We start from the raw sequence: 26,247 nt of genomic DNA, 5'->3' as shown, positions 1-26,247 counted from the left end.
CTCAGGATCTTTAGTTGCAGCCCGTGGGATCTTTAGTTGTGGTATTTGAACTCTCAGTTGGGGCATGTGGGATCTAGTTCCCTGGCTAGTGATTGAACCTGGGCCTGCTGCATTGGGAGCTCAGAGTCTTAGCTACTGGATGACCAGGGAAGTCTTGGCATTGCAATTTTGAAGAGAGTGCTTAGGAAGTCTTCCTGAGAAGGTAACAGTTGAGTGAATATCTGAAGGAGGTGAGAGGAGCCAAGTGGCTAAATGGGGACACAGTGGTCCAGACAGAGGAAAGAGCAAGCTCGAAAGCCCAAAGGATGGACCCTGGCAGGTTGGTGGACTTGCCAGGAGACCAGTGTGATTGGAGTGTGTGGGTAAAGGGGAGGAATGAAGAGGATGAGGTCAGAGAGGCACTGGGGGTAAAGGGTGAGATGGGCAGGTTGTGGCAACCTTGCAGACCACTGTAAGGATGTTCGTTTTCACTCAGAGTGAGTTGGGGCCATTGGAGGATTTTGTGCAGTGGATTGGACACATTTCATCCTGTCTTTTAACAGACTCACTCTGGGTGCCTTGTGGAGCAAGCAAAGAGGAGTGAGGTAGAAGCAAGGAGACAAGTTTAGAGGGTCCTGCCGTGATCCACGGAGAAGGCAATGGCAAGCCACTCCAGTACTATTGCCTAGAAAATCCCATGGATGGAGGAGCCTGGTAGGCTGCAGTCCGTGGGGTCGCTAAGGGTCGGACACGACTGAGCGACTTCACTTTCCCTTTTCACTTTCACACATTGGAGAAGGAAATGGCAACCCACTCCGGTGTTCTTGCCTGGAGAATCCCAGGGACGGGGGAGCCTGGTGGGCTTCCATCTATGGGGTCACACAGAGTCGGACACGACTGAAGTGACTTAGCAGCAGCAGCAGCCGTGATCCAGGTGAAGGATGGGTGGGTGGCAGTGATGCTGGTGGCCAGCAGCAGCTCGGCGTGGGTTTCTTTTGAAGTACGTGAGCAGGGGGTGTGGAGGGGCCGTGAAAGGAAGAAAGGAGTCATGGCAATGCAACCTGTGGTGTGAACACCTGGAAGAATGGAATTGCCAGTAACTGAAACAGGGAGGCTGAAGGAGGAACAAGGCTGGGGCTTGATTTCCTTGACTCTGGTTGTAAAATGCCCAGTGAGGGTGTCATGGGCAGTTCAGTAGGGAAGTCCGGAGTCAGGCTGGGCTGGGGATGGAAGTGGTTAGCATGAGGAGGTGAAGAGCCTGGGCACGGTCACTAATGGCGTAATGTGGATGGATACATAGCCAAGAGGAGTGCTAGAACTTACATTTTGAAACAAAAACCTTGGTTTATACAAGCAGGTGTTGTAAGCATTGCAGTGTGTCTTGGGGAGCTTGGTTTTCTCTCCTTTTCACTTTTCTTCCAAAGACCCTTTTGAAAAACCACAAACCAATGGGTTTCTTTTCTTTCTAAGGAGGCTACTCTTCCAAGTGCGTGTCTCTGTAGCGCCGCCGAAAATCAGTTTGAGTTCCAGTTTGTGGAATTAGTTGGGCTTTCTGGGTTGGCAGCCAATTGAGAGACCTCCAAGAAGGATGGGAAAGAAACAGACAGCCTGCTAGGATGGGTAATGGAAATGTTGGTTCTACCTAAGAGGTATTGAATGCATGTTGTTGCCAGGCATCCCGCTGTTTTATAGATTTAAAACGAACAGAACCTCTCTGCGGTGAAGTGATCCATGCGTGAGGTGGTGTAACTTAAGATGTGGATGGTCTGGCGTTTGAGTCTTGGTCTTCTGAACCCAGGTCTGATGCTTCTGTCAGCAGGGCCTGTGGTAGTGGATGCATGAACGTCAGCTTCCACTGGAATCAAGTCAGTGAACTGCTTTTGATTGACTTTGGGTCGCTTCAGACAGCTTTAGACTCTTGAATTTCTGAGAGGTAGGGACAAAAGGGAAAATCTTGTTTCTCTTAAAAAGAACCAACTGAATCTTTTCGAGAAGGTTGCAGTCCCCTGCTCCTGCTTCTCCCCCAGCAGCTTGAAAACAGACATTCAGTGCTTTCAGTCCCCATGTTAATCACTGCTTCCAGGAAAATACCAGATACCAAGACTTGGCAGCCGTGACCTAGGGCAGGTCCTCTTTCTGTGTCACCCCTGCCTTTTGCTTCCTGTTTTGTCCTTGGAACTGCTTTCCAGTCTCCTCTCTCTGTTTTATTTTGGCCAGCTGTGCAGCTTGCAATTCCCCAGCCAGAGTTTGAACCTGGGTCACAACAGTGAACACCCAGAATCCTAACCACTAGGCCACCAGGGAACATCCCTGTCTCTTTTACTACTAACTTATAATTCCACTGGGCTTCCAATGCTATGTCCTCCCCTGTCCCTCCCGCTCTTTGTATGTGCTTGGTCTTTGTACGGATGGCCTTTGGCCAAGTTCAGTTCCATTTGATTGCTTTTCAAGATGGACCTTTGGAGGATGGAAGGGAATTCAATGGTGGACACAGGAAAGAGGCCAAGAAAGAAGCATTCATGTTGGAAAAGCATGAGAGGGTGGAGGAAAGGAGGAATCTTCTGAACAGACCTGTCTCATCTACATCTTTCAAGAAGTGGCTACAGAATGGATCTGTACTTATGAATAAGGAGCTCTGCCTGTTTCTACCTGTTGTTTTAAAAAATATATTTATTTATTTATTTTGGGCTGTGCTGGGTCTTCAGTGCTGCACGGGCTTTTCTTCAGTTGTGGTGAGTGGGGGCTACTCTCTAGTTGTGGTGAGCGTGGACTTCTTACTATGGTGCCTTCTCTTGTTGTGGGGCATGCACTTTAGAGTGTGTAGCTTCAGCAGCTTCAGCTTGCAGGCTCTGGAGCACAGACTCTAGTTGTGGCGCAAGGGCTTAGTTGCTTTGTGGCATGTGGCATCTTCCTAGACGAGGGCTCAAACCCGTGTTTCCAGTACTGGCAGGCGGATCCTTTACCACTGAGGCACCAGGGAAGCCCTTCTACCTATTTTTTAATTAAAAAGAAAATCTTAGTGCCGGTGAGTTGTCTTTGCTCTTCCCTACCTCATCCGCTGTGCAAGTTCTTCTGTCTCAAGATCAGTGTTCAGTGGCTCCTTGAGTCAAACCTGGGTAAAGAATTTCAGGAATCTCAGAGCTGGAATTTCAACATCAAGAACACGTTTAGCTTGTAGTAATCCTTAAAGAGCACTTAGGGGTGTTTGCTGGCTTCTTTACCTGAACTCGTTTATTCCCTATGATCGTCTTACAAGGTAAGTATTAAATGTTATCAGGTTGATTTCGCAGACTAGGAAACTGAAGTTTTGAGAGGATGAGAAGTAACTTGTCCAGTGCCACTTGATGGCTAGTGACTGATGAAGTAGTCTGTTTCCAAAAGATTTACTTACTGGTCTAAAAGGTTCTTGCTGAAGTTGGGTGATAAGAAGAATCAGGTACTTCAGACACTGTCACTTGCTAAATCTGATGTGTGGTTGCTTTCTCCTGCCAAAAGCTCTCTGAGGATTTACTTAATGGGGCTCTCTTAGATCAAGATATCTGAGTCCCAAAGGGTGGGGGCCTCACGGCATTCTGTATTTCCAGGGCCTGGCACAGACCTGGGGCTCACCAGGGGTCTGTGAACATGTGTTGAAAGACTGACCCCGGCTCAGGACTGGTTGGCTTGAATCAAAGGGGTTTGGAAGAGGTATAGTCAGAAGGCCAGATGCCCTCTTGCTAAAGGTGCCCTTGACAGTTATAGTCCCCTGCCATGACCCCTGCAGATACCAAAATCTGCCATTGCTAAGTGAGAAGTGTCAGTCACTCAGTATGAACCCATCCTTAAAAAATCAACCTATCCTGGGAATTCCAGTGGTTGGGACTGGCACTTTCACTGTGGTAGTCCATCTTCAGTCCCTGGTCAGGGAAGTGAGATCCTGCAAGTCATGCGGCCCAGCCAACTGCAACAACGTAAGAATCAACCCATCCTAATAACACAAACATTGAGTTGTCCATTGGCTGATGAATGGGTAAACAAAATGCGGTCTGTTCTTGCAAATGGAATGTTACTCAGCTAGAAAAAGGAATGAAATACTGATACCTGCTACAGTGTGGGGAACCGTGAAAACATTATGCTAATGAAAGAAACCAGATGCAAAAGACTACATTGTTTGATTTCATTTATTTGAAATATCCAGAATAGGCAGATCCAAAGAGACAGAAGAGGTTAAAGGTTAGGGACAGGGGAGCAAAGATGAGTGAAGAGTAACTGTTGGTTTCTTTTGGGGTGATGGAAATGTTCTCTGAATATACTAAAGCTCGCCAAATTGTACGCTTTAAAAGGGTGAACTTATGGTACCTGAACTATATTTCAACAAAAACAGAGAGTCAACCATGCATTTTCACCTCTGTATTCTGTACAGGTCAAGTCAAGAATTTTTTTTTCCTATTTTAATTGCACTGGGTCTTCGGTGTGGCACTTGGTCTTCTGTTGCTGTGGAGCATGAGCTTAATAGTTGCCCTGAGGCATGTGAGATCTTAGTTCCCCCACCAGGAATTGAATCCATGCCCCCAGCAGTGACAGTGCAGAGTCCTAACCTCTGGATTGCCAGGGAATTCTCCGGTCACATCTCTTACCACTATCATCTTCCTCTTTCTCTGCCCTCCAGCAGCACTGGCCCCCTTTTGTTCCTTACACTGTAAAGGCGGTACCATCTCAAGAGCTTTTGTTCTTGCCCTCTTATCTGCCTGGAATGTCATTTATTTGGTCGCTTTGGGTCTTAGTTGCATCATGCAGGTTCATTTGTTACTGTGCAGACTCTTTAGTTGTGGTGTTTGGGCTCAGTAGTTGCGATGCTCTGGCTTAGTTGCTCCATGGCATGGGAGATCCCTGCATAACAAGGTGGTTTCTTAACCACTGGACCACTAGGGAAGCCCCTGTCTGCTTGGCGTGTTCTAAGACAGATACCCTCAGTTCCCTTCTTCAGATCTTTGCTCGGAAGGGAAAAACCCCCTTCTCAATGAGACTTGGTTTGTCTGCAACCTTTAAAATTTTACTTCCAGCTCCCACCACCAAATCCCTGTGTTCCTTCACTGCTTTGTTTTCCCCAGTACCTCTTGTCCCTTCTCTAATTCTCTTGTTTGTTTCCTATTTGACGTCGCCTCCCCACACACGCTCAGTGGTAAAGATTCAGTCTGCAGTGCAGAAGACACAGGAGACTTAGTTTGATCTCTGGGTCAGGAAGATCCCCTGGAGGAGGAAGTGGCAACCCACTCCAGTATTCTTGCCAGGAACATCCCATGGACAGAGGAGCCTGGCCGGCTACAGTCCATGGGATTGCAAAGAGTTGGACGTGACTGGGCATTCACACGTGTGTGCGTGCGTGCACACACACACACACACACACACATACACGCTCTTTCCTATGTGTAGATATAAGTCTCTGACCTATATAATTTTCCTTCTTTCTAAGGAACTTCTTTTCAACAGTTTTTGCAGAGCAGGTTTTTGTTTGAGAATATCATTTTTTCTCCTTCACTTTGAATGGTAACTTTATTGGATGGAAAATTCTAGGTTGGTGGGTTTTTCCTTTTAACACTGTAAATATCCCATTGCATTCTCTTCTTTCTTGTTTTTTAAGTTTACTTTTTGATTTTTGTATATAAAAAAAGTAAAATTGACTTTGGTATTTTTGATTCTTGTGAGCTTCCTGGATCTGTGGTTTGGTGTATGTCGTTAATTTTAGGAAATTATTGGCCATGTTACTTCAGATATTTCTTTTGCTCCGTTCTCTCTTCTTCTGGTATTTTAGTTATGTGTGTTTTATACCCTTTAAAATTGTCCCACAGTTCTTGGCAGTTTCTGTTTTTTCTTTTTTCTTAAATTCTTATTTTTTCTCTTTGCATTTTAGTTTGGAATGTTTCTTTTTAAAACTTTTAAAAATGTTTAGTTTGTTAATTTATTTCCAAGCTTCCTGATTCTTTCGTCAGCCACGTCCAGGCTACTCATGGGCCTGTGAAGGCCTTCTTCATTTCTGTTACCGTGTTCCGCATTTTCTTTGTTCTTTCTTAGAGTTTCCATATCTCTACTTACTACCCCTCTGTTTTTAAATGTTGTCTGCTTTTTCCATTAGAGCTCTTAAGATATTAATATAGTTATTCTAAATTCCCTGTCTGATCATTTGAAAATCTATGTCATATCTGAGTTTAATTCTGATGCTTGCTTTGTCTCTTCACGCTATTTTTTCTTGCCTTTTAGTATAGGTTATAATTTCTAGTTGAAAGCCAGGCATGATGTATTAGATAATAAGATCTGGGGTGAGTGAACAGGCTTTTATCTAGTTGGGCGTTTTGTGTAATCTGGCTTGGAGTTGGCTTGTATTTAATGACTGAAGTAATTGAAGGTACCTGAAGCTCATATTATGCTAGTATCCTTGTTTTTGTTTCCCTTGTGTCTCTGGTCCTCCTTAAGAACTTTTTCTTAAATAGAGTGTATACCTTTTAGCTCTTTCAACTGTAATCCACTGTTGTTATTAATATTTTGGACCCTTGATATAGTGGCAGAACATGGGGGAGGGAAAACATTTTACAATTTTATGGTTGAATCTCATTTTTTTTTTTGGCGTTGGGCTGCCTGACTTGTAGGATTTTATTTCCCTGACCTGGGCCCTCAGCAGTGAGAGCGCAGAGTCCTAACCACTGGACTACCAGGGAATTCCTTAAATCTGAGTCTCTTAATGGGTCTCTGTACCTGGGCGGTGACCTTTACAAGTGTTTAATTAATTAGTTAATTATTCATTCATTTGGCTATGTCTGATCTTAGTTGCAAGGAGATCCAGCCAGTCCATCCTAAAGGAGATCAGTCGTGGGTGTTCATTGGAAGGACTGATGGTAAAGCTGAAAGTCCAATACTTTGGCCACCTCAAGCGAAGAGTTGACTCATTGGAAAAGACCCTGATGCTGGGAGGGATTGGGGGCAGAAGGAGAAGGGGACAACAGAGAATGAGATGGTTGGATGGCATCACTGACTCGATGCATATGAGTTTGGGTGAACTCCGGGAGTTGGTGATGGACAGGGAGGCCTGGCGTGCTGCGATTAATGGGATCGCACAGAGTCAGACACGACTGAGCGACTGAACTGAACTGAGCTGAACTGATCTTAGTTGCAGCACTCAGGATCTTTAGTTGCAGCATGTGGGATCTAGTTCCCTGACCAGGCTTTTGGACCCAGGCCTACCTACCTGCATTGGGAATGTGGAGTCTAAGCCATTGGACTCACAGGGAAGTCCCTAAACACAGTTTTTATGAAATAACACTTTGCTTTACGTATGATATACTTTTATATTTTCTACTCTGTATTTTTATATTTTATTTTAAAAAGTGCTTGGTGAGATTTATATAGAGGTGAAGTTCAGAAGACAATGTTTTTTATTTTTTAAGGAAATGTGGGTAGATCCACCACACTTAGTTCCAGCTTCCCTCTTTTTCTCCCAATGAATCAAGCACTCCCTTGAATAATGAAATTCTTTGTGCACTTGTAACGTTTGTTGATGTTTTAGCATGGTCTCCCTCCTCCTCCTGCCTGTCCCACATTTATGCTAACTCAGTTTTCTTGGGAATGACTTTTAGCAGGGGAAAAACTTACCTGAGCATGTAAAGACTCATTTAGTTGTGTTGCTTAGACAGGCAAAGTGTAAAATCTGGATCTCAGGTTTCATAAACTTCCTAAAGTGGGTGTTAAGAGTTTGGACCTCATGTCCATTGGAACCATGTCCAACATGGGGCTCTGAGACAGAAATTCTAGGTACTTTGGGGTAGGACTTCCTTCAATAGTGATGGTTATTTGTATTTATACATGGATTGGAAAGGTTCAATTCAAGACCTACCTTGTAGTGTCAGGGTGGTATCTTGCTAATGGATTTGGAGAGACAGACAAAGCCCTGCATAAATAACATGAGTTATTGTTAGTAAACAGTGACTGTAATTATGAAAGACATTAGAGAAAGAAAGCATGGTAGTTTTATCTATTTCTACTGCTTTTCCTGTTGGTTTTGTTCTGAGCTGCCTTTGGAATTTATCTGATTGATTTTGTTTTCAGGCCATGAAGTATAGATCAAGAGGTTTGGTCTTTCTCCCATTTAACAGAACATGTGAGGGCTTTTGAGTTTCATCCTCCAGAATTCTCTCGAGTTCCGTCCAAAGGCTAAAAACGCTAAAGCTCAGGGAGAACAAGCTAGTTTAAAAACTACGCTCAGTTGAGTTGCTTTAGGAGAAAACAAGTCCCAGTAGATGTAAAGATTTTTAAATTATTCTTTTTTTTTTTAAGTCTACAAATAATGGATTTCCAACTTTTAGTGTTTGAACCTCTGTTACTGAAAGCCCTGAGGCTTAATTTGCAATCATTAATCTTTCCTTCATTACTCAAGATATCATCTTTTTCTTCTCTTTTAAAATTACTGTTAAATTATGAAAAAAGATCAAACATATGAAGTGGTTCACAGAATAAGATAACAGTCATAAAAGCCACCATCTGGATTTAATGAGAATTAACATTTTGCCATATTTGCTTCAATACTTTTTCCTTTAAAGAATGAAATGTGGCAGATACAGTTGGAGTTCCCTTGGTCTCTCTCTGTTCGTGCCAGTTCCCCTGCTCCCTCCTCTGCTCCCCCAGAGGTAACTTCTGTCCTCAGCTTGGTGTGGTTCCTTCGTATCCATGCTTCTGTACTTTTATTCCCTTTATGTGTGTCCATAGCAGTAGACGCACTTGTTTTGTGTAGGTTCAAATGTATACCAGTGGCATTGTCCTATTGGTATGCTGATACTTTTTTTTTTTCTTTTTAGTTCTAGTATTTTAGTTTGGTGTTTGTGTGTGTAGGCTGAATTCCTACATTTCAAGAAGTATATGGCACCGCATTTTATAACTATTTCCCAATTTATTCATTCCTCTCACTGTTGGGCATTTGGGTTATTTACAAATGTTGGCTGTTACGAACATTGCCGTGCTGAGCATTTTAAACATGGTTTCTTCTGCACTGGTTGGAAGATTTTCCCCCGGCAAATACCTCGGGGTGGAGTCCTGGGAGGGACAGTTACTGTAGCTGTTGTTCAGTCTCACAGTCGTGTCCGACTCTCTGCGACCCCATGGACTGCAGCACGCCTGGCTTCCTTGTCCTTTACCATTGCCTGGAGAATCCCAGGGACGGGGGAGCCTGGTGGGCTGCTGTCTATGGGGTCGCACAGAGTCGGACACGACCGAAGTGACTTAGTAGCAGCAGCAGCAGAGCTTGCTCAAACTCGTGTCCATCGAGTCAGTGATGCCATCCAGCCATCTCATCCTCTGTCGTCCCCTTCTCCCCCTGCCTTCAATCTTTCCCAGCATCAGGGTCTTTTCTAATAAACTGGCTCTTCACATCAGGGGAGCTTCACCTTCAGCATCAGTCCTTTCAGTGAATATTCAGGATGCATCTTTAACTCAATTAGAGGTTGCCAGATACCATCTAATTTTCATTGCTTCCAGGAGTATGGATGGAAGGGTTGTCATTAACTGATACACAGAACAGGATTGAGGGCAAATGTCAGAAGCTCAATTTTGTCAATGGACAAGAGGACCTGAGGTTCAAGGGCGAGGTTCATACTGGACACACCCATTTGGGATTGTCCACAAAGAGATGGTAGCTGAAACCATGAGATGTGCTGAGATAACCGAGGGGAGACGTGCAAGGGCTAAGCTTTGGGGCACACGGGTGGCTGAAGGTTCAGGAGCGGAGAAGAAGCCAATGAAGGAGGCTGAGAAAAAGCAGCCTTAGAGGCTGGGAGAGAATCAAGCAGGTGTGGTGTCCTGGAAGAGTCCAGAAGAGAAAGCATTTCAAGGAAGAGTCAACCATCCATTGTGTCTGAAGCTGCCCATAGGTCATCTAAGACAAGGATTGAGAATTCACTATTGGATTTGGTTCCATGGATGTCTGGTCTCCAGAAGTCTTGATAAGAATAATTGCAGTATTGTATTCCTATATGTTACCCATAACATTCCAGAAGTTTCCACTGCTGCTTTACGTTTAAGATAGAAGTAAAAACGCCTGTTACAGACTAGTCTAGAAAAATAACTGGCCCCTTAAAAATTTTTTTGGACTGGATATATCTCATAAAGAAGGCAAATGGTTTTGTTCTGTTTTTGCTAAAATCTTGAAGCATAGAATTCATCTGTGGAAAATGTCAAAGTCAATGTGACTTAGCTGTAGCTGCATTTAATTCTCATACAAAGGACTTCCATTCTTAGAATAATATGGTGCATTTATAACCACATTTTAAGGCTAAACAGCTCTTCAGAAGAGGGAGTTAAGAGAAGAGATCAGATACAAATAGAATGAAAGAAGGTACAAATGCTGTTGAATGGAATGGGAATTTCATAGTGTTCTTTTTTTAAATTGGGGTATAATTGTTTTACAGTGTTGTATTAGTTTCTGCCGTACAACAAAGTGAACCAGCTTTATGTATACATATATCCTCTCCCTCTTAGACCCCATCCATCCCAATGCTTTGGCCATCTGATGCAAAGAACTGACTCATTAGAAAATACCTTGATGCTGGGAAAGATTGAGGGCAGAAGGAGAAGGGGACGACAGAGGATGAGATGGTTGGATCACATCACCGACTCGAGTTTGAGCAAGCTCTGGGAGTTGGTGATGGACAGGGAAGTCTGGCGTGGTGCAGTACATTGGGTTGCAGAGTCAGACACGACTGAGTGACTGAACTGAATTGATCTCACCCATGTAGGTCCGCACAAAGCACTGAGCTGAACTCCCTGTACTGTATAGCAGGTTCCCACTAGCTATCTATTTTACACATAGCAGTGTATCATTTCCAGTCTCCCAGCTCATCCCCTCCCCCTGCCCCATGTCCGCACATCTGTTCTGTATGTCCACATCTCTATTCCTGCCTTACAAATAGGTTCATCTGTGCCACTTTTCCAGATTCCATATATATGTGTTAATATACAATATTTGTTTTTCTCTTTTAGCTCTACTTCACTCTGTATGACAGCCTCTAGGTCCATCCATGTCTCTACAAATATAATATTACTCAGCCAGAAAAAGGAATGAAATTGGGTCATAGTGGGTATTTTTTGTTTTTGTTTTTAAAATAAGATTTATTTGTTTATTTTTGGCTGTACTGGGTCTTCATTGCTGCACATGGGCTACACAAGAGTGAGCAGGGGCTGTTCTTCATTGTGGACCACCAGGGAAGCCCTGGTTGTAGTGTTTTTACAGTAGCTGTTCTTGGGTGTGGTCCTCAGGCCCCTGGTGGTCCCTCACGACTTTTAGGGTTTTGCAGGGTCAAAGCTGTTCTCATGATAACTTTGCCTTCTTTCACTGTGACACATCTGCACTCATGGTGTGAAAGCAAAGGTCAGTGAACATGTTCGTGCCATAGTGTAAATCAGGGCAGTGTAACCAGCCTTGGTTACTGTCCCTGACCACGACCCACTCAGTAAAGAGGAAAGAAAAAGCCAGTTTCACTTGAAAATGTGCTTGATGAAGCAGTAAAATGACTAATATTCTGTGTGATGAAAATGGAAAATATGCCTAAAACACCTTTTCCTGTGTACCGCAGTATAATGGCTGTGTTGAGAAAAAGCACTTGTATGACTGTTTGAATAGAGAGCTGAATTATATAGTTGCTTTTCTCATGAAATAACATTTTTGCTTTATAAAAAAAATCAACACACAAACTAATGTTAATAGATTTGGGTGTTTGGCAGACATTTTCCTGAAGATGAATGAAGTGAGCCTGTCACTTCAAGGGAAACAACTGACAGTACTTGTTGCCAATGATAAAATATGAATTTTAAGTGAAAATTAGAAATTTTGGAACCCTTTACCACAAAGAGCTTGAAAGCTTCTCAGTACTTAAAAAACTTGTCTGATGAGGTCAGCGGTGACATTCACAAATGGGATTTTTTTTGGATAGAGTATGATGAACATGTCAACAGTTGGACTATCTACAGACTTCAGTGAACCAATATTTTCCAAATGACGATGTTATGCAATTACATATGAGTAAAGAGATCCATTCAGAAGGCAGGATAGACTTCTGCTTCTAGCTGAGATGGAGCGACGGGTATGCCTTATGACTGACGTTGTCAATCAAGAATTATTTCATGTGCTCGTTGGCCTGGCTCATGTGCACGTGCAGGTAATCACAGGGTAGTCGACTAAGTAACTGTGGGGCTTTGGAATCAGAAGATGTAGCTTGACTCCTGGCCTGTCATTTCCTTGTCCAATAAGCACACTTACCGGTACATCTTCTTTAGAGAAATGTTTATTAAAAGCTTCTGTCCATTTACTTATTTTTGGCTGTCCTGGGTCTTTGTTGTGACATGGGCTTTCTCTAGTTATGTCCTGGGCTTTCTCTAGCTGTGGCAGGCAGGTTTTTCTTGTGGACCACAGACTCTAGAGCTCGCGGCCTCAGTAGTTGTGGTGTGTGGGCTTACTTGCCCTGCAGCATGTGGGATCTTAGTTCTAACCCTACTTTTTATTTTAAATTGTTGAACTGTAACTCAAAAGCCTCTTGATGAAAGTGAAAGAGGAGAGTGAAAAGGTTGGCTTGAAGCTCAACATTTAGAAAACAAAGATCATGGCATCTGGTCCCATCACTTCATGGGAAATAGATGGGGAAACAGTGGAAACAGTGTCAGACTTTATTTTGGGGGGCTCCAAACTCACTGTGGATGCTGATTGCAGCCATGCAATTAAAAGACGCTTACTCCTTGGAAGGAAAGTTATGACCAACCTAGATAGCATACTAAAAAGCAGAGAGATCACTTTGCCAACAAAGGTCCATCTAGTCAAGGCTATGGTTTTTCCCGTGGTCATGTATGGATGTGAGAGTTGGACTGTGAAGAAGGCTGATCGCCGAAGAATTGATGCTTTTGAACTGTGGTGCTGGAGAAGGCTCTTGAGAGTCCCTTGGTCTGCAAGGAGATCCAACCAGTCCATTCTAAAGATCAGTCCTGGGTGTTCATTGGAAGGACTGATGCTGAAGCTGAAACTGCAATACTTTGGCCACCTCATGCGACGAGCTGACTCACTGGAAAAGACTGATGCTGGGAAGGATTGGGGGCGGGAGGAGAAAGGGATGACAGAGAATGAGATGGCTGGATGGCATCACCGACTCGATGGACATGAGTTTGAGTGAACTCTGGGAGTTGGTGATGGACAGGGAGGCCTGGCGTGTTGTGATTCATGGGGTCGCAAAGAGTCGGACACGACTGAGCGACTGAACTGGAACTGGAACTTTATTTTTAGAGATATTAGTTTGCTCTCCCTCCTTAAGACTCGGATGTAGCAGTGCTGTGTCCTTCTCAGCTCATCCAAGTCATACCCAGATTCAGTAGTCATTGCAAGAGAGACAGACAGACATCACTCGGCCGGAAGCATCATGGCTGCTGATGGCTGCAGTTGCATGGATGTTGCTCTTTTCTTGCTTCTGTCTCTTTAAACTCAGATATTAAAATTAAGCTCAGTTCCTTAGTCTCTTATCAGATGTCCTCTAAACCTGCTGCTGTATTTGTCTTTCAGTGTCCTGGTGATGACATGGCATCTGCCAGCTCTAGCCGGGCAGGGGTGACCCTGCCTTTTGAGAAGTCTCAGCTTATCCTGAAAGGTGAGTGGCACGGTATGAAGTTTATCATTTAAGGTCCAGCCCCATCTTTGGGAAAGAGATGGAATTATACCACATCTTGGCTTAGGACCAAAACTATTCATTCTTACAGGGTTGTCATATTATAGCTGGAATTCTTATTTTTTTTAGAATTAAAACATTTTTTTGGCTGTACCACGTAGCATGTAGGGTCTTAGTTCCCTGACCAGGGATTGAATGTGCACCCCCTGTGTTGGAAGTGTGGAGTCTTAAGCACTGAATTACCATGGAAGTCCCCTAAAGTTGGAATTCTTGCAGAGGTAGATAAAAAGGAACTTTCTGGAAGAACTATGCAAAATGGCAGTTCCTTTCCTCCCCAGGGCTCTTTTCTATCTATGCTCATCCCCTTGGTGAGCTCATCCAACCATATCACTTTAAGATGTCACCAATAGTAAGATTACTGCCACATTCGTACCTCCAGCCTGGCCTTGTTTCTGACCTCCAGGTTTGTATACTCAGTAGCCCATTTGTCATCTCCACCGGAAGGCTTAGTAAACATCCAAAATGTGACATGCCTGGAACTGACCTCCTGATTTCTTTTTTTCCTCAAAATCCTGTATTCAGCAAATCTGCTTGTGTCTACCCTCAAAACAGGGGCCATGTTCAACCACTTCTCACCACCCACACCGTCTCACCAGCTGGCATCATCTCCACCTAAGATTAAGGCAGAAGCCTCCCAACCCGGCTCCCTGCTTCTTCCCCTTGCCCCACTTCATTCTGTGGATCCCACAACAACCTGTGATCTCCTTAAAGTGGAAGCCAGCTCCTGTCACTCCTCTGCTCAAACATATCAAGGACTGTCTCCCTTCAGCGTACAAGTTGAAGATCCCACGATACGACTCTTGCCACTCCTCATTTCCTGTTCCATGTTTACTCTGCTCTGGCTAGACGCACAGGTCCATGTGGACCTCCCTTGCTGTTCATTCCCCCTGCCAGGCACGCTCCCACCCCTAGGCCTTTGCACTTGCTGTCCTCTCTGAGTGAAATAACCATTTTGGCCCAGTTATCTACCTGGTCTTCATCTTTAACTTTCTGCAGGTCTTTACCCCAGAGTCACCCTGTTCAAGTAGGCCTTCCCTGACTCGCCCATCTGAAGAACCCCCTACCTTGATTTCTTCATGTCTCTCCTCTTTTTCTTCTCAGCCCCTGGTAGTATTTAACATTCTACCTGTTTTATTTTTTTACAATTTTTCATTTATTTGGCTGCACAGGCTCTTAGTTGTGGCACTCGGGAGAAGGATTAGAGTGAACTGCCAGGGTTTTGGGTTTGAGATTACAGCTTGTACTGCCTTATCTAGTAATTAGCAGGACTAGGTCAAAACAGAGGCCTGCCCATGGAAACTTACGATATCCTGAGGTCCCTGTTTTGGGGCCATGTTACTCAGGAACACAACACACTGACTTCTAAAGGTTTCTCTATTGCCTTTCCCCAGTGTGTGTTTTCTTACTAGTGTGGCGAGAACTAACTTGATAATACAGGTGCATCTCATCATACATGCACTTAACCTATAGGAACTTGGTAATACCGACCAGGAAAATGGTGGGGGAAAGAGAGAAGGATAAAAACAGCCACTTAAACAGTGTGGGTGGTTCTTCCTCCCATGTGTTTTGTGGATGGAGCCTCAGGTGTAATTCAGGAAGTGTGGCCTGCTGTCCCCTCTATCTGCCTTAGTTCTCTGTGCCTCTCCGTAGTGCAGTCCTAGAGATTTTTTAAAAATGTTATTGGAGTGTAGTTGATTTACAATGTTATGTTGGTTTCAGTTGTACAGCAAAGTGAATCAGTTATACATAAACATATATCCACTCTTTTTTTTCTTTTAGATTAATTTCTTTATTTTAATTGGAGACTAATTACTTTACAATATTGTGGTGGTTTTTGTCATACATCGACATGAATCAGCCATGAGTGTTCATGTGTCCCCCATCCTGAACCCCCCTCCCATCTCCCTCCCCACCCCATCCCTCTGGGTTGTCCCAGAGCACTGACTTTGAGTGCCCTGCTTCATGCATCGAACTTGCACTGGTCACCAATTTTACATATGGTAATATACGTGTTTCAATGCTGTTCTCTCAAATCATCCCACCCTCGCCTTCTCCCAGAGTTCAAAAATCTGGTCTTTACATCTGTGTCTCTTTTGCTGTGTTGCATATAGGGTCCATTGTTCAGTTCAGTTCAGTCGCTCAGTCGTGTCCGACTCTCCGCGACCCCATCAATCACAGCACGCCAGGCCTCCCTGTCCATCACCAACTCCCGGAGTTCACTCAAACTCATGTCCATCGAGTTGGTGATGCCATCCAGCCATCTCATTCTCTGTCGTCCCCTTCTCCTCCCGCCCCCAATCCTTCCCAGCCAAAGGGTCATTGTTACTGTCTTTCTAAATTCCATATATATGTGTTAATATGCTGTTTGGTGTTTCTCTTTCTGACTTACTTCACTTTGTATGATAGGCTCCAGTTTCATCCACCTCATTGGAACTGACTCAAATGCATTCTTTTTTTCTAGCTGAGTTAATATTCCATTGTGTATATCGGAGAAGTCCATGGCAAGCCACTCCATTGGCTTGCCTAGAAAATCCCATGGATGGAGGAACCTGGTAGGCTGCAGTCCGTGGGGTTGCTAGGGGTTGGACGCGACTGAGCGACTTCACTTTCACTTTTCACTTTCACACGTTGGAGAAGGAAATGGCAACCCACTCCAGTGTTTTTGCCTGGAGAATCCCAGGGACGGGGGAGCCTGGTAGGCTTCCGTCTATGGGGTCACACGGAGTCGGACACGACTGAAGTGACTTAGCAGCAGCAGCATACGTACCACAGCTTCCTTATCCATTCATTTGCCGATGGACATCTAGGTTGCTTCCATGTCCTAGTTATTGTAAACTGTGCTGCAGTGAACACTGGGGTACACATATCTCTTTCAGTTCTGGTTTCCTCGGTGTGTATGCCCAGCAGTGGGATTGCTGGGTCATATGGCAGTTCTATTTCCAGTTTTTTAAGGAATCTCCACACTGTTCTCCATAGTGGCTGTACTAGTTTGCATTCCCACCAACAGTGTAAGAGGATTCCCTTTTCTCCATACCCTCTCCAGTATTTATTGTTTGTAGGCTCTTTGATGGCACCCATTCTGACCGGCATGAGATGGTGCCTCATTGTGATTTTGATTTGCATATCTCTGATAATGAGTGATGTTGAGCATCTTTTCATGTGTTTCTTAGCCATCTGTATGTCTTCCTTGGAAAAATGTCTGTTTAGTTCTTTGGCCCACTTTTTGATTGGGTCATTTATTTTTCTGATATTGAGTTGCATGAGCTGCTTGTATATTTTGTAGATTAATTCTTTGTCAGTTGTTTCATTTGCTATTATTTTCTCCCATTCTGAAGGCTGCCTTTTTGCCTTGCTTATAGTTTCCTTTGTTGTGCAAAAGCTTTGAAGTTTAATTAGGTCCCATTTGTTTATTTTTGTTGTTATTTCCATTACTCTGGAAGGTGGGTCATAGAGGATCTTGCTGTCATTTATGTTAGAGAGTGTTCTGCCTATGTTTTCCTCTAAGAGTTTTATAGTTTCTGGTCTTACATTTAGATTTTTAATCTATTTTGAGTTTATTTTTGTGTATGGTGTTAGAAAGTGTTCTAGTTTCTTTCTTTTACAGGTGATTGACCAGTTTTCCCAGCATCACTTGTTAAAGTGATTGTCTTTTTGCCATTGTATTTTTTTGCCTCTTTTGTCAAAGATATGGTGTCCGTAGGTACATGGATTTATCTCTGGGCTTTTTATTTTGTTCCATTGATCTATATGTCTGTGTTTGTGCTAGTACCATACTATCTTGATGACTGTAGCTTTGTAGTATAGTCTGAAGTCAGGCAGGTTGCTTCCTCCATTTCCATTCTTCTTTCTCAAGATTGTTTTGGCTATTTGAGGTTTTTTATATTTCCATAAAAATTGTGAAATTATTTATTCTGGTTCTGTGAAAAATACCATTGGTAGCTTGATAGGGATTGTATTCAATCTGTAGTATCTGCTTTGGGTAGTATACCCATTTTCACTATACTGATTCTTCCAATCCACGAATATGGCGTATTTCTCCATCTATTTGTGTCATCTTTGATTTAAAAAATATGGAATGCTTCATGAATTTGCGTGTCAACCTTGTGCAGGGGCCACACTAATCTTAGTATATGGGCTGCTAAAGTGAACAGTATCCACTCTTTTTAAAGGTTCTTTTCCTATATAGGTCATTACAGTGTACTGAGTAGTATTCCCTGTGCTATAAGTTAGGTCCTTATTAGTTATCTCTTTTATATATAGTAGTATGTATATGTGTCAATCCTAATCTCCCAGTTTACCCTTCCCCTAGTCCTAGAGTTTTAAGATCTAATTTTTAAAGACACCAAGGCCCTCAAATGTAAGCCAACTATTTTATCTGATGTTTAGCTGAAGGAACACCAAAAAAGGCGCAGCGAAGCAAAAATCTGGCTGTTTGGAATCTATTGAAGGATAATATGCCACCCTCTCTTCTGTTGCCTTCCTAAGAACTCTTCAGGAATGTCATTTTGGAAATATGTGATTTTTACCTTATTTGTTGACTTTAAAATTTAAATGCTATGTGAAGATTTGACTCCATGTGTAAGAAACTGGCATTTTATGTTTCCTCAGATAGTGAATAAATAAACTCTAGATGAATGTGACACCTTTATTTTGACTTATCTTTTAAGAACAAGAAACATTCAAAATACCATTTTAAGCATTCAGAATTAATTATAAATTATTGAAAGGAAATATATCTTTACAGTGAAGTGACCTGGCAAACTGGGCCCACATTAACCACAGGATCAAAATTAGCATCCCCAGTAAGGGGATTGCCTGGGGTATACAGTAAGTCTACACCCTAACCTGCGTGGTTAGTATTCTTGATAAAAATGTTCAATGTGCATCTAACCACGAGGGAACAATTAGAAAAATGCAGGATTCAGTGTGTTCTATGAGACATCTGGTGGAAGTCTTTAAAAATCATTGTCATGGAAGAAGAAGGGAGTGTATTCTAGGTGTTAAAAGATTAAGGAGACAGCAACCGAAAATAATTTATGCATCTTGATTGGATCCTGGGTTGGGGGAAAAACAGCTTTAAAAATATATTTAGAATAATTAGGGAGATTTGAATGTGGAATGGATATCAAATGAAGGAGGGAGTGACTGTAAATTTTTTTTTTGAATGATAACAGTGGGGTAGAGGTGGGGTGGGAGAATGTCCTTATTGTTAGCAGTTGCTTTCTGAAAGTAATTTGGGCTGATCTGTCATGAAGTCTACAACTTACTTTCAAATAGTTTACCAGAAAATCAAAATGTGTGGATATGTATGTATATACGTACACATACAGACATAGATGTCCTACACCTGTATCTTGTGCTATCCAATAGGTTAGAAAGTGTAGCCACAAAGAACTATTTACATTAAAATTAAATAAAATTTAAAGCTCAAGTCCTCAGTCTCACTAGCATAGTTCAAGTGCCTTGTAGCCATGTGTATGTTGCAGCAGTGTATTGAACAGTGATGGAGCAGATATTTTCGTTATTGTAGAGGATCTCTGGGTAACTTTGGTGATAGTCACAGAGAGGGGGAAAAAAGTGAATGTAGCAAAATGATAACAGTTGGTGAAGAATATGCTATTATTTTTCTTCAATTTTTCTGTAAATTGGAAATTTCATGGTAAAAACATTAACTACACTATGTGATCTTAGCTTGCATCCAGGACTGGAAAAAAAATATTTTCTTTTCTCTTTTGCTATATTGGACATCAGTAAAATAATTGGCAAAATTTGAATAAGGTCTGTACTTTAGATAGTAGTATTAAAGAATGTTGAATTTCCTAATGTTGATAATTGTACTATGGTTCTGTTAGAAAATGTCTTAGTTATTAGAAAAGACAGCCTGAAATATTTAGGACTAAAGGGGCATAGTGTCTACAACTCACCCTTAGTTTTAGTTAAAAATGAATATGTGTATGAGAGAAAATCAAGGGAGAAAAAGAGAATGATAAAGCAGATACAGTAAAAAGTTAATGTTTGGTGATTCTGGGTGAAGGGTTTATAAGAATTCTTTGTATTAGTCTCAGAACTTTTCTAAATGTCTGAAATTATATCTATATGTATATACACACACACTATATATATATATATATATTAAATACTAAAAAACAAGGACCAGAACTTCTCTGTTGGTCCGGTGGCCAAGACTTTGTGTTCCCAGTGCTGGGAGCCTGGGTTCCATCTCTGATCAGGGAACTAGATCCCACATGCTGCAACTAAGACCTGGTGCGGCCAAATAAATAAATATTTAAACAAACAAAAAACAAGGGCCAAAAGGAAACATGATGGCAGAGTTCACAGAACTGGCCTGGGAGCTGGGAGACGGTTCAAGGCTGAGCACTGCTCTGACTAGCCCTCTGATTTTGGATACATTGTCTTACCTCTCTGGATCTTAGTTGGCCCAACTGTTAAATAAAAGGCTTGAACTTGTTGATTTCAAAGAAACTGTCTTGCTCAAAATGGTAAGACTGCTGCTGCTGCTACTGCTGCTGCTGCGTCGCTTCATTCGTGTCTGACTCTGCGCGACTCTATAGACGGCAGCCCACCAGGCTCCCCCTTCCCTGGGATTCTCCAGGCAAGAACACTGGAGTGGGCTGCCATTTCCTTCTCCAATGCGTGAAAGTGAAAAGTGAAAGTGAAGTCGCTCAGTCGTGTCCGACTCTTCACGACCCCATGGACTACAGCCTACCAGGCTCCTCTGCCCATGGGATTTTCCAGGCAAGAGTACTGGAGTGGGGTGCCATTGCCTTCTCCCAGGACTCTGCAAGTAGTTCCTATTTTCTTTTTAGATTTAAGGGCCTGCATGCAGAGCTACTCTCATACCACTAGGTGGCCTCAGTTAACCTCGATCTCTGTGTGTAGCAGTCTCGTTTTCCCACTCTGGGCCACATTTCCCATTACTACAGCCTTTTTTCCTAGGACCATCCATTGTTGCTTCTGAAACTTCACCACAGCTTTGATGCTGTTGTTCCTTGATTTCTCTCTCCTGTTTTTTTGGGCCTGGAGAAGACAAGGATTGCTAGAAGAGAATCAGAGGTGGCCTTGCCCTGTCCCAGGTTGTGGACCCTCATAGGATTGTCACTCCTCAGAAGGATCTGGGAGACAGAAGTACGCTAACTTTTGGTGGGAGCTCAGGCTCAGGCAGTCTTGTCATCACTGGTGAGGACTGTCAGTTGTATCTTCTGATTTGGGGCATAGGATAGAAGCCATGTAGATGGGTTTTGTCATAGTGACCTGGAGTTTCCACTGTGGCTGATACATAGTATAAAAGGAGCTTGACTAGCATCCAGCCCTGGGCATATGCTTGTTTAGGTGGTACTGAGTCCCTGGCTAGTTGGTTGGTACTATGTGAGCATCAGAAATTCGGCCACACAAAGGAAACGAACAAAAGAGGAAATGCAGATGGTTAAAGAGTACATGGGAAAAATATTCAATCCGGCTAGTGACTGAAGAAACAAATGAGAACAAATAAGCAAAGTCCGGTCATGACGTGTGGCATGGTGTGGAGTCAGGCAGCCCGAGGCACATCCTGGCTCGAAGCTCCTGGCTGTGTAGCCTGGGGCAGTGACGTAGCTTCCCCAGGCTTGTTTCCTCGTGGGTGAAATGGAGTGGTGATGTTACTTCCTGCCTCACTGTAAGGATTCGGTGAGATGATGTGTGCACAGCATAGTATCTGTGATAAGTGCTCAGTAACTCTTAGCTGTTATCTTTATGCTATTTCTTTTTTTTTGCTTCACCTACATGATTTGCCAAGATTGAAAAAAAAAAAAAAAACCATAGTACTCAGTGCTATGCAGTGTTTGGTGAAATGGATATGTTCCTATAGAGCTGATGGGTATCTACATGGGTTTAGAAAGGAATTGAGCAGTTTTAAGAACTTTAAAAAATGTTCGTATCCTTTGGCAGAATACTCAGAAATGCACGCAGATACTTTATACGTTTGTGGTCGTTTTTCCTGAGCCAAAAGTTGGAGGCAATTTATTCAACAATGGAAGAAAATAGTTCACTGAATTATGGCATATCTTTATAAACGGGCTTAGGTTGTAGCTTTTGAAATGAATTTTGAGGGGAGAGGAGTTTTTAAGGAATTAGGGACGTAAGAGATGAAAGTCTAGAAAAAGTCTGTGTTCACCAGATATCCGGAAAAGTCTTGTATGACTTAATGATAATCATCCCAGTGTTTTCAGGTTAGGAGTGATTTTTTTTTCTTATCTTCTTTTCTTGTGCTATATATATTTTTATATATATCCTCACGTTTTAAAAAAGTCTTTTTAGAATGAGGAAAAAGCAAAATTTCTTTTTTTAAAGGAAACAACAAAAAATAGGGAGAACATGTGCCACAGGGGGGCAGCTGGGAGCCCTCTGACTCATCCTTGACTTTTTCTGTCTTTCCCGGCCAGTGGTGTCAGCAAAGCCCAAGGTGCATAGTCGTCAACCTCGAATTAACTCGTTTGTGGAAGTGGCTGTGGATGGACTCCCAAGCGAGACCAAGAAGACTGGAAAGCGAATTGGGAGCTCTGAGCTTCTCTGGAACGAGATCATCATTTTGTAAGAGAAAACCCCTTCTCTCCGAATGCAGCTCCCCTGGGGGAGGTTGAGAAGGGGGTTGTGGGAGATCCAGGTTTCGTGTATCAGCCTCTAGCCTCTGCCTTAGGTTCCTGAGGCATCTTCTCTTTAGGTGTTTTTACATCGTCGAGCTCACAGAGCATTCATTGTTTGCTAGATGGTTACAGGGTCAGCTCGGGTGGGGATGGGGTGGGGAAGGGTATCTGTGACTATCTTTCTCTTTGGGGTTCCCTCCCTGGTCTCCAGGATGGCAGCAGTATAATTTCTCTGCCTTCTTCTAAGTCACAGGAATGACTGGTCTGCTTGGATGTGATGAATCAAGTATTTGTTTTCCAGGAATGTCACAGCCCAGAGTCATTTAGACCTGAAGGTCTGGAGCTGCCACACCTTGAGAAATGAACTGCTAGGCACCGCCTCCGTCAACCTCTCCAATGTCCTGAAGAACAATGGGGGCAAAAGTATGTATGATGCAGGGGTGGCTGACGTGATTCATTTGTGGGTGTGGGGAAGGGATATGAAGGCAGGGATCTCTCTCATGTGGCGGATAAACCTGGTTGATGCCGTTTCCTCCCGGACCAGGGGCTGCAGTGACCCTGCTCCCTGTGCATGGGATCCCTGGAGTTCTAGGAAAGCTGAGGGTTACCCTCTGCCTCTACTGAGGGACTCAGACCCTTTGGTCCAGGGCCCTTCGTGTTGGGATGCAGTGATGTTTCCCTCTTGATCTTTCCTCAGGGATATGTGTACTCTCTGTCTGCCCCTGCCCCTCTTTTCCTAATGTGTGATGTGTAGAATCAGACTGTTGAATGCTTCCAGCCTAAATCATTATTTTCCCAGTGTGATCCCTCAAACAGAACAAAGGAGCTCCGTACGTGTGTGTGTGTGTGCACGTGTGCGTGCGTGTCTGCCTGGGATGGTGTTATAAACGGTGCCCTGTGCAGGCACTTGATAAACATTTCCTGGATATTGGAATGTCATGGAAGCTCCATCATGATTATTCACCGTGTCTCTGCTACACAGAGATCTAACTCCTAACGTCTGTTTATTGCTGTTTGTGGTCAGTGGAGTAGTTCGTGGTTGTGGCATCTGGACCCTCCCTCATAAAGCCTCTGTTCAGAGCAGCACCAGATGTGGTGAGGGAATGCCACAGAAAGAAAGCCTCCTTCTTCTCTTGATGTCTGCTGTCTAGAAAATATTTTCTGAACCTGGCTGTAGCTTGAGAGAGAGGTGGGGGTGGGGAGTGCTGAGATTCAAGGGTCTCACCTTTTTGAGCCTGCCCTTTCTGATGGGCCTCGTGAGTGCTGTGCGAGGCTCCCCCAGTCTCTTCCTTTCTGCTAGGGACACAGTGACGTGGTGCATCCACTGTGGACCCGGGAATCACCTGAAATCAGGGCCTGCCTCTGTTCTAGTTCTGCAGGGAACTACCGCCTGCTCTGTCTTCTGAGTTGGTCTTTATTTTCCCACATGCTGCTACTGCTGCTACTGCTAAGTCACTTCAGTCGTGTCCGACTCTGTGTGACCCCATAGATGGAAGCCCACCATGCTCCCCCTTCCCTGGGATTCTCTAGGCAAGAACACTGGAGTGGGTTGCCATTTCCTTCTCCAATGTGTGAAAGTGGAAAGTGAAAAGTGAAAGTGAAGTCGCTCAGTCGTGTCCGACCCTTAGCGACCCCACGGACTGCAGCCTACCAGGCTCCTCCATCCATGGGATTTTCTAGGCAAGAGTACTGGAGTGGCTTGCCATTGCCTTCTCCGTTCCCACATGCTAGTCTACCTTTTATAATTTGATTCTCAAGGATAATTATGTTTACTGTGTCATTTGGAAATATACTTCTGGGCATTCTCCCTTTAGGAACATCAACCGACATGCATGCGCTTTTCTCTCCTTTTTCTTGTGTCCAGTTGGCGTACTTTTGCTTTCAATGGCAAAGGTAATTGTAGAAAAATTGGGACTTACACAAAAGCACAGACACATGAAGAAAATAAATTCTCCTGGAAGCACAATACCTAGTGATAATTATTAATAACTTTTTGATATATACCATTGTGAGGTTTTTTTTTCCTGTATACAGTATCTTAATATTTAAGATGTCAGTGAAACAAAATTGAGATCATACATGATCATATTATTTTGCAAGATGCCTTTTATTTTCATCAAAATTTATTAATATAGAGACATCCTTGATGGTTCAGTGCTTGACTCTGCTTCCACTGTAGGGAAGTCTTAAGTAGGAGGCATGGGTTCAATCCCTGGCCAGGGAACTAAGATCCTCATGCTGAATGGCATGGCCATAAAAAAAAAAAAGAAAAATTAGAATGTGTTAATATATTTTTATTTTAATTGTGATAAAAAACACATAACATAAAACTCACCTTCTTAACCATTTAAAAATGTACAGATGGGTGTCATTAATTTCATTCACATGATTCTGTAGCTATCACCTCCATCCATCTCTAGAGCTTTTTCATCTTGCCAGACTCGAACTCTGTACCCATTAAACAGCAACTTCCTCGCTTCCCTCAACCTCCACCATTCCACTCTCTGTCTCTTTGAATCTAGATATTGACTATAAGTGGAATCATGTGCTTTTGAGTCTTTCTTCTTTCACTCAGCACAGTGTCCTTAAGGCTCATTCACGTGGCATGTATCAGAATCACCTTTTTTCTCTTTTTTAAAAATTTATTTTATTTTATCTTGGTCAGGCTGTGTGGCTTGCAGGATCTTAGCTCCCCAACCAGGGACTGAACCTGTGCCCTCAGCAGGGAAAGCTCAGAGTCCTAACCACTGGACCACCAGGTATTTCCCTGGAATCACCTTTTTAATGTTGAATAATATTCCACTGTATGGATACACCACATTTTATTGATCCATCCATCCATTAAAGGGCACTTGAACTGCTCCTTTTTTTCCTGTAGTGAACAATGCTGTTGTGAACATGGGTGTGCAAATCTCTCTTCAAGTCCATGCTTTCAATTCTTTTAGGAATAAATTCAGAAGTGGAATAGCAGGATCATGTGGTAATTCTCTTAATTTTTTTAGGAACTACCATACTGTTTTCTGTCACTGCTGTACCATAAAATATATCAACATAAATTTAATTGTTCTTCAAAAGTCAATTTTTGATGTCTGTTTGGTAGTCGTCTGTCAGATGACTGTGTGAAAATTTAAGGTTGAACACTTGAGTAATTTTCAGTGGTCACAGATAATTTTCACAGTCACAGATAATGCTGTGATGGTACTTTTAGGAGTTTACAGAGTTTTGTACCAGTTGTTGAAAATTTGTGTTAAATTGATGAACACTGACTTGCTGGGTTTAAACATTTTTCAAGGCTTTGGACACATATTGCAAGATTACTCTCCAGAGAAGTTCTCCCCATTTATCCTGCCATCAGTTGTTGCCGATGTGGCTGGTTTCTTACTTTGGCATTTATTGGATTTGTTTGTAACAAGAAAAAATATGTGTATGTGTATATTTGATAATTAACATTATGCCAGATTTGCTTCATCTATTTATTTCTGGCTGCAATATTTTATTATTTATTTATTTTGTTATTAGTACTTTAAAAATAATTTTATTTATTATTTATTTTTGGCTGTGTTCGGTCTTCGTTGCTGTGCAGGGGGCTCTCGTTGTGAAGAGCAACAGCTACTCTCCAGCTGCAGCTACTCTCATTGCAGTGGCTTCTCTTGTGGCTTCAGCAGATGTGGAATGCAGGTTTAGTTGCTCCTTGGCACATGGGATCTTCCTGGACCAGGGTTTGAACTGACGTCCCCTCCATTACAAGGTGGAGTCTTACACACTGGACCACCGAATTAGCCTTGGCTTCAGTATTTTAAAGTACATTACAGATGTTTCAAGCTTTTATCCTAGATGCTTCAGCATGCATCTCATTAAAAAAGGACTTTTTTTAAAAAAAACATAATTACTTTTTTTCTTTTTACAAA

The 26,247-nt window shown here is 42.9% G+C and overlaps 1 protein-coding gene and 1 pseudogene across 1 annotated transcript in view; one reads left to right on the top strand and one right to left on the bottom strand.

Moving 5' to 3' along the window:
* Positions 1-26,247, top strand: part of WWP2 (WW domain containing E3 ubiquitin protein ligase 2) — a 143,788-nt gene that overhangs the window by 2,684 nt on the left and 114,857 nt on the right. The window contains exons 2-4 of the mRNA XM_055412418.2: positions 13,538-13,622; positions 22,139-22,286; positions 22,641-22,762. Of these exons, the coding sequence (XP_055268393.1) occupies positions 13,553-13,622; positions 22,139-22,286; positions 22,641-22,762 (340 nt within the window). The 5' untranslated portion in view covers positions 13,538-13,552. The remainder of the gene's footprint in view (positions 1-13,537; positions 13,623-22,138; positions 22,287-22,640; positions 22,763-26,247) is intronic.
* LOC129547419 (U6 spliceosomal RNA) lies at positions 17,765-17,826 on the bottom strand (annotated as a pseudogene).

This window comes from Moschus berezovskii, chromosome 22 (assembly GCF_049115385.1).
Source record: "Moschus berezovskii isolate FMDL1 chromosome 22, NW_MosBer_1.0, whole genome shotgun sequence".
Taxonomy (NCBI): Eukaryota; Metazoa; Chordata; class Mammalia; order Artiodactyla; family Moschidae; genus Moschus; species Moschus berezovskii.
Note: the sequence above shows the minus strand (reverse complement) of the source record. Positions and strands in the feature narration are given on the sequence as shown.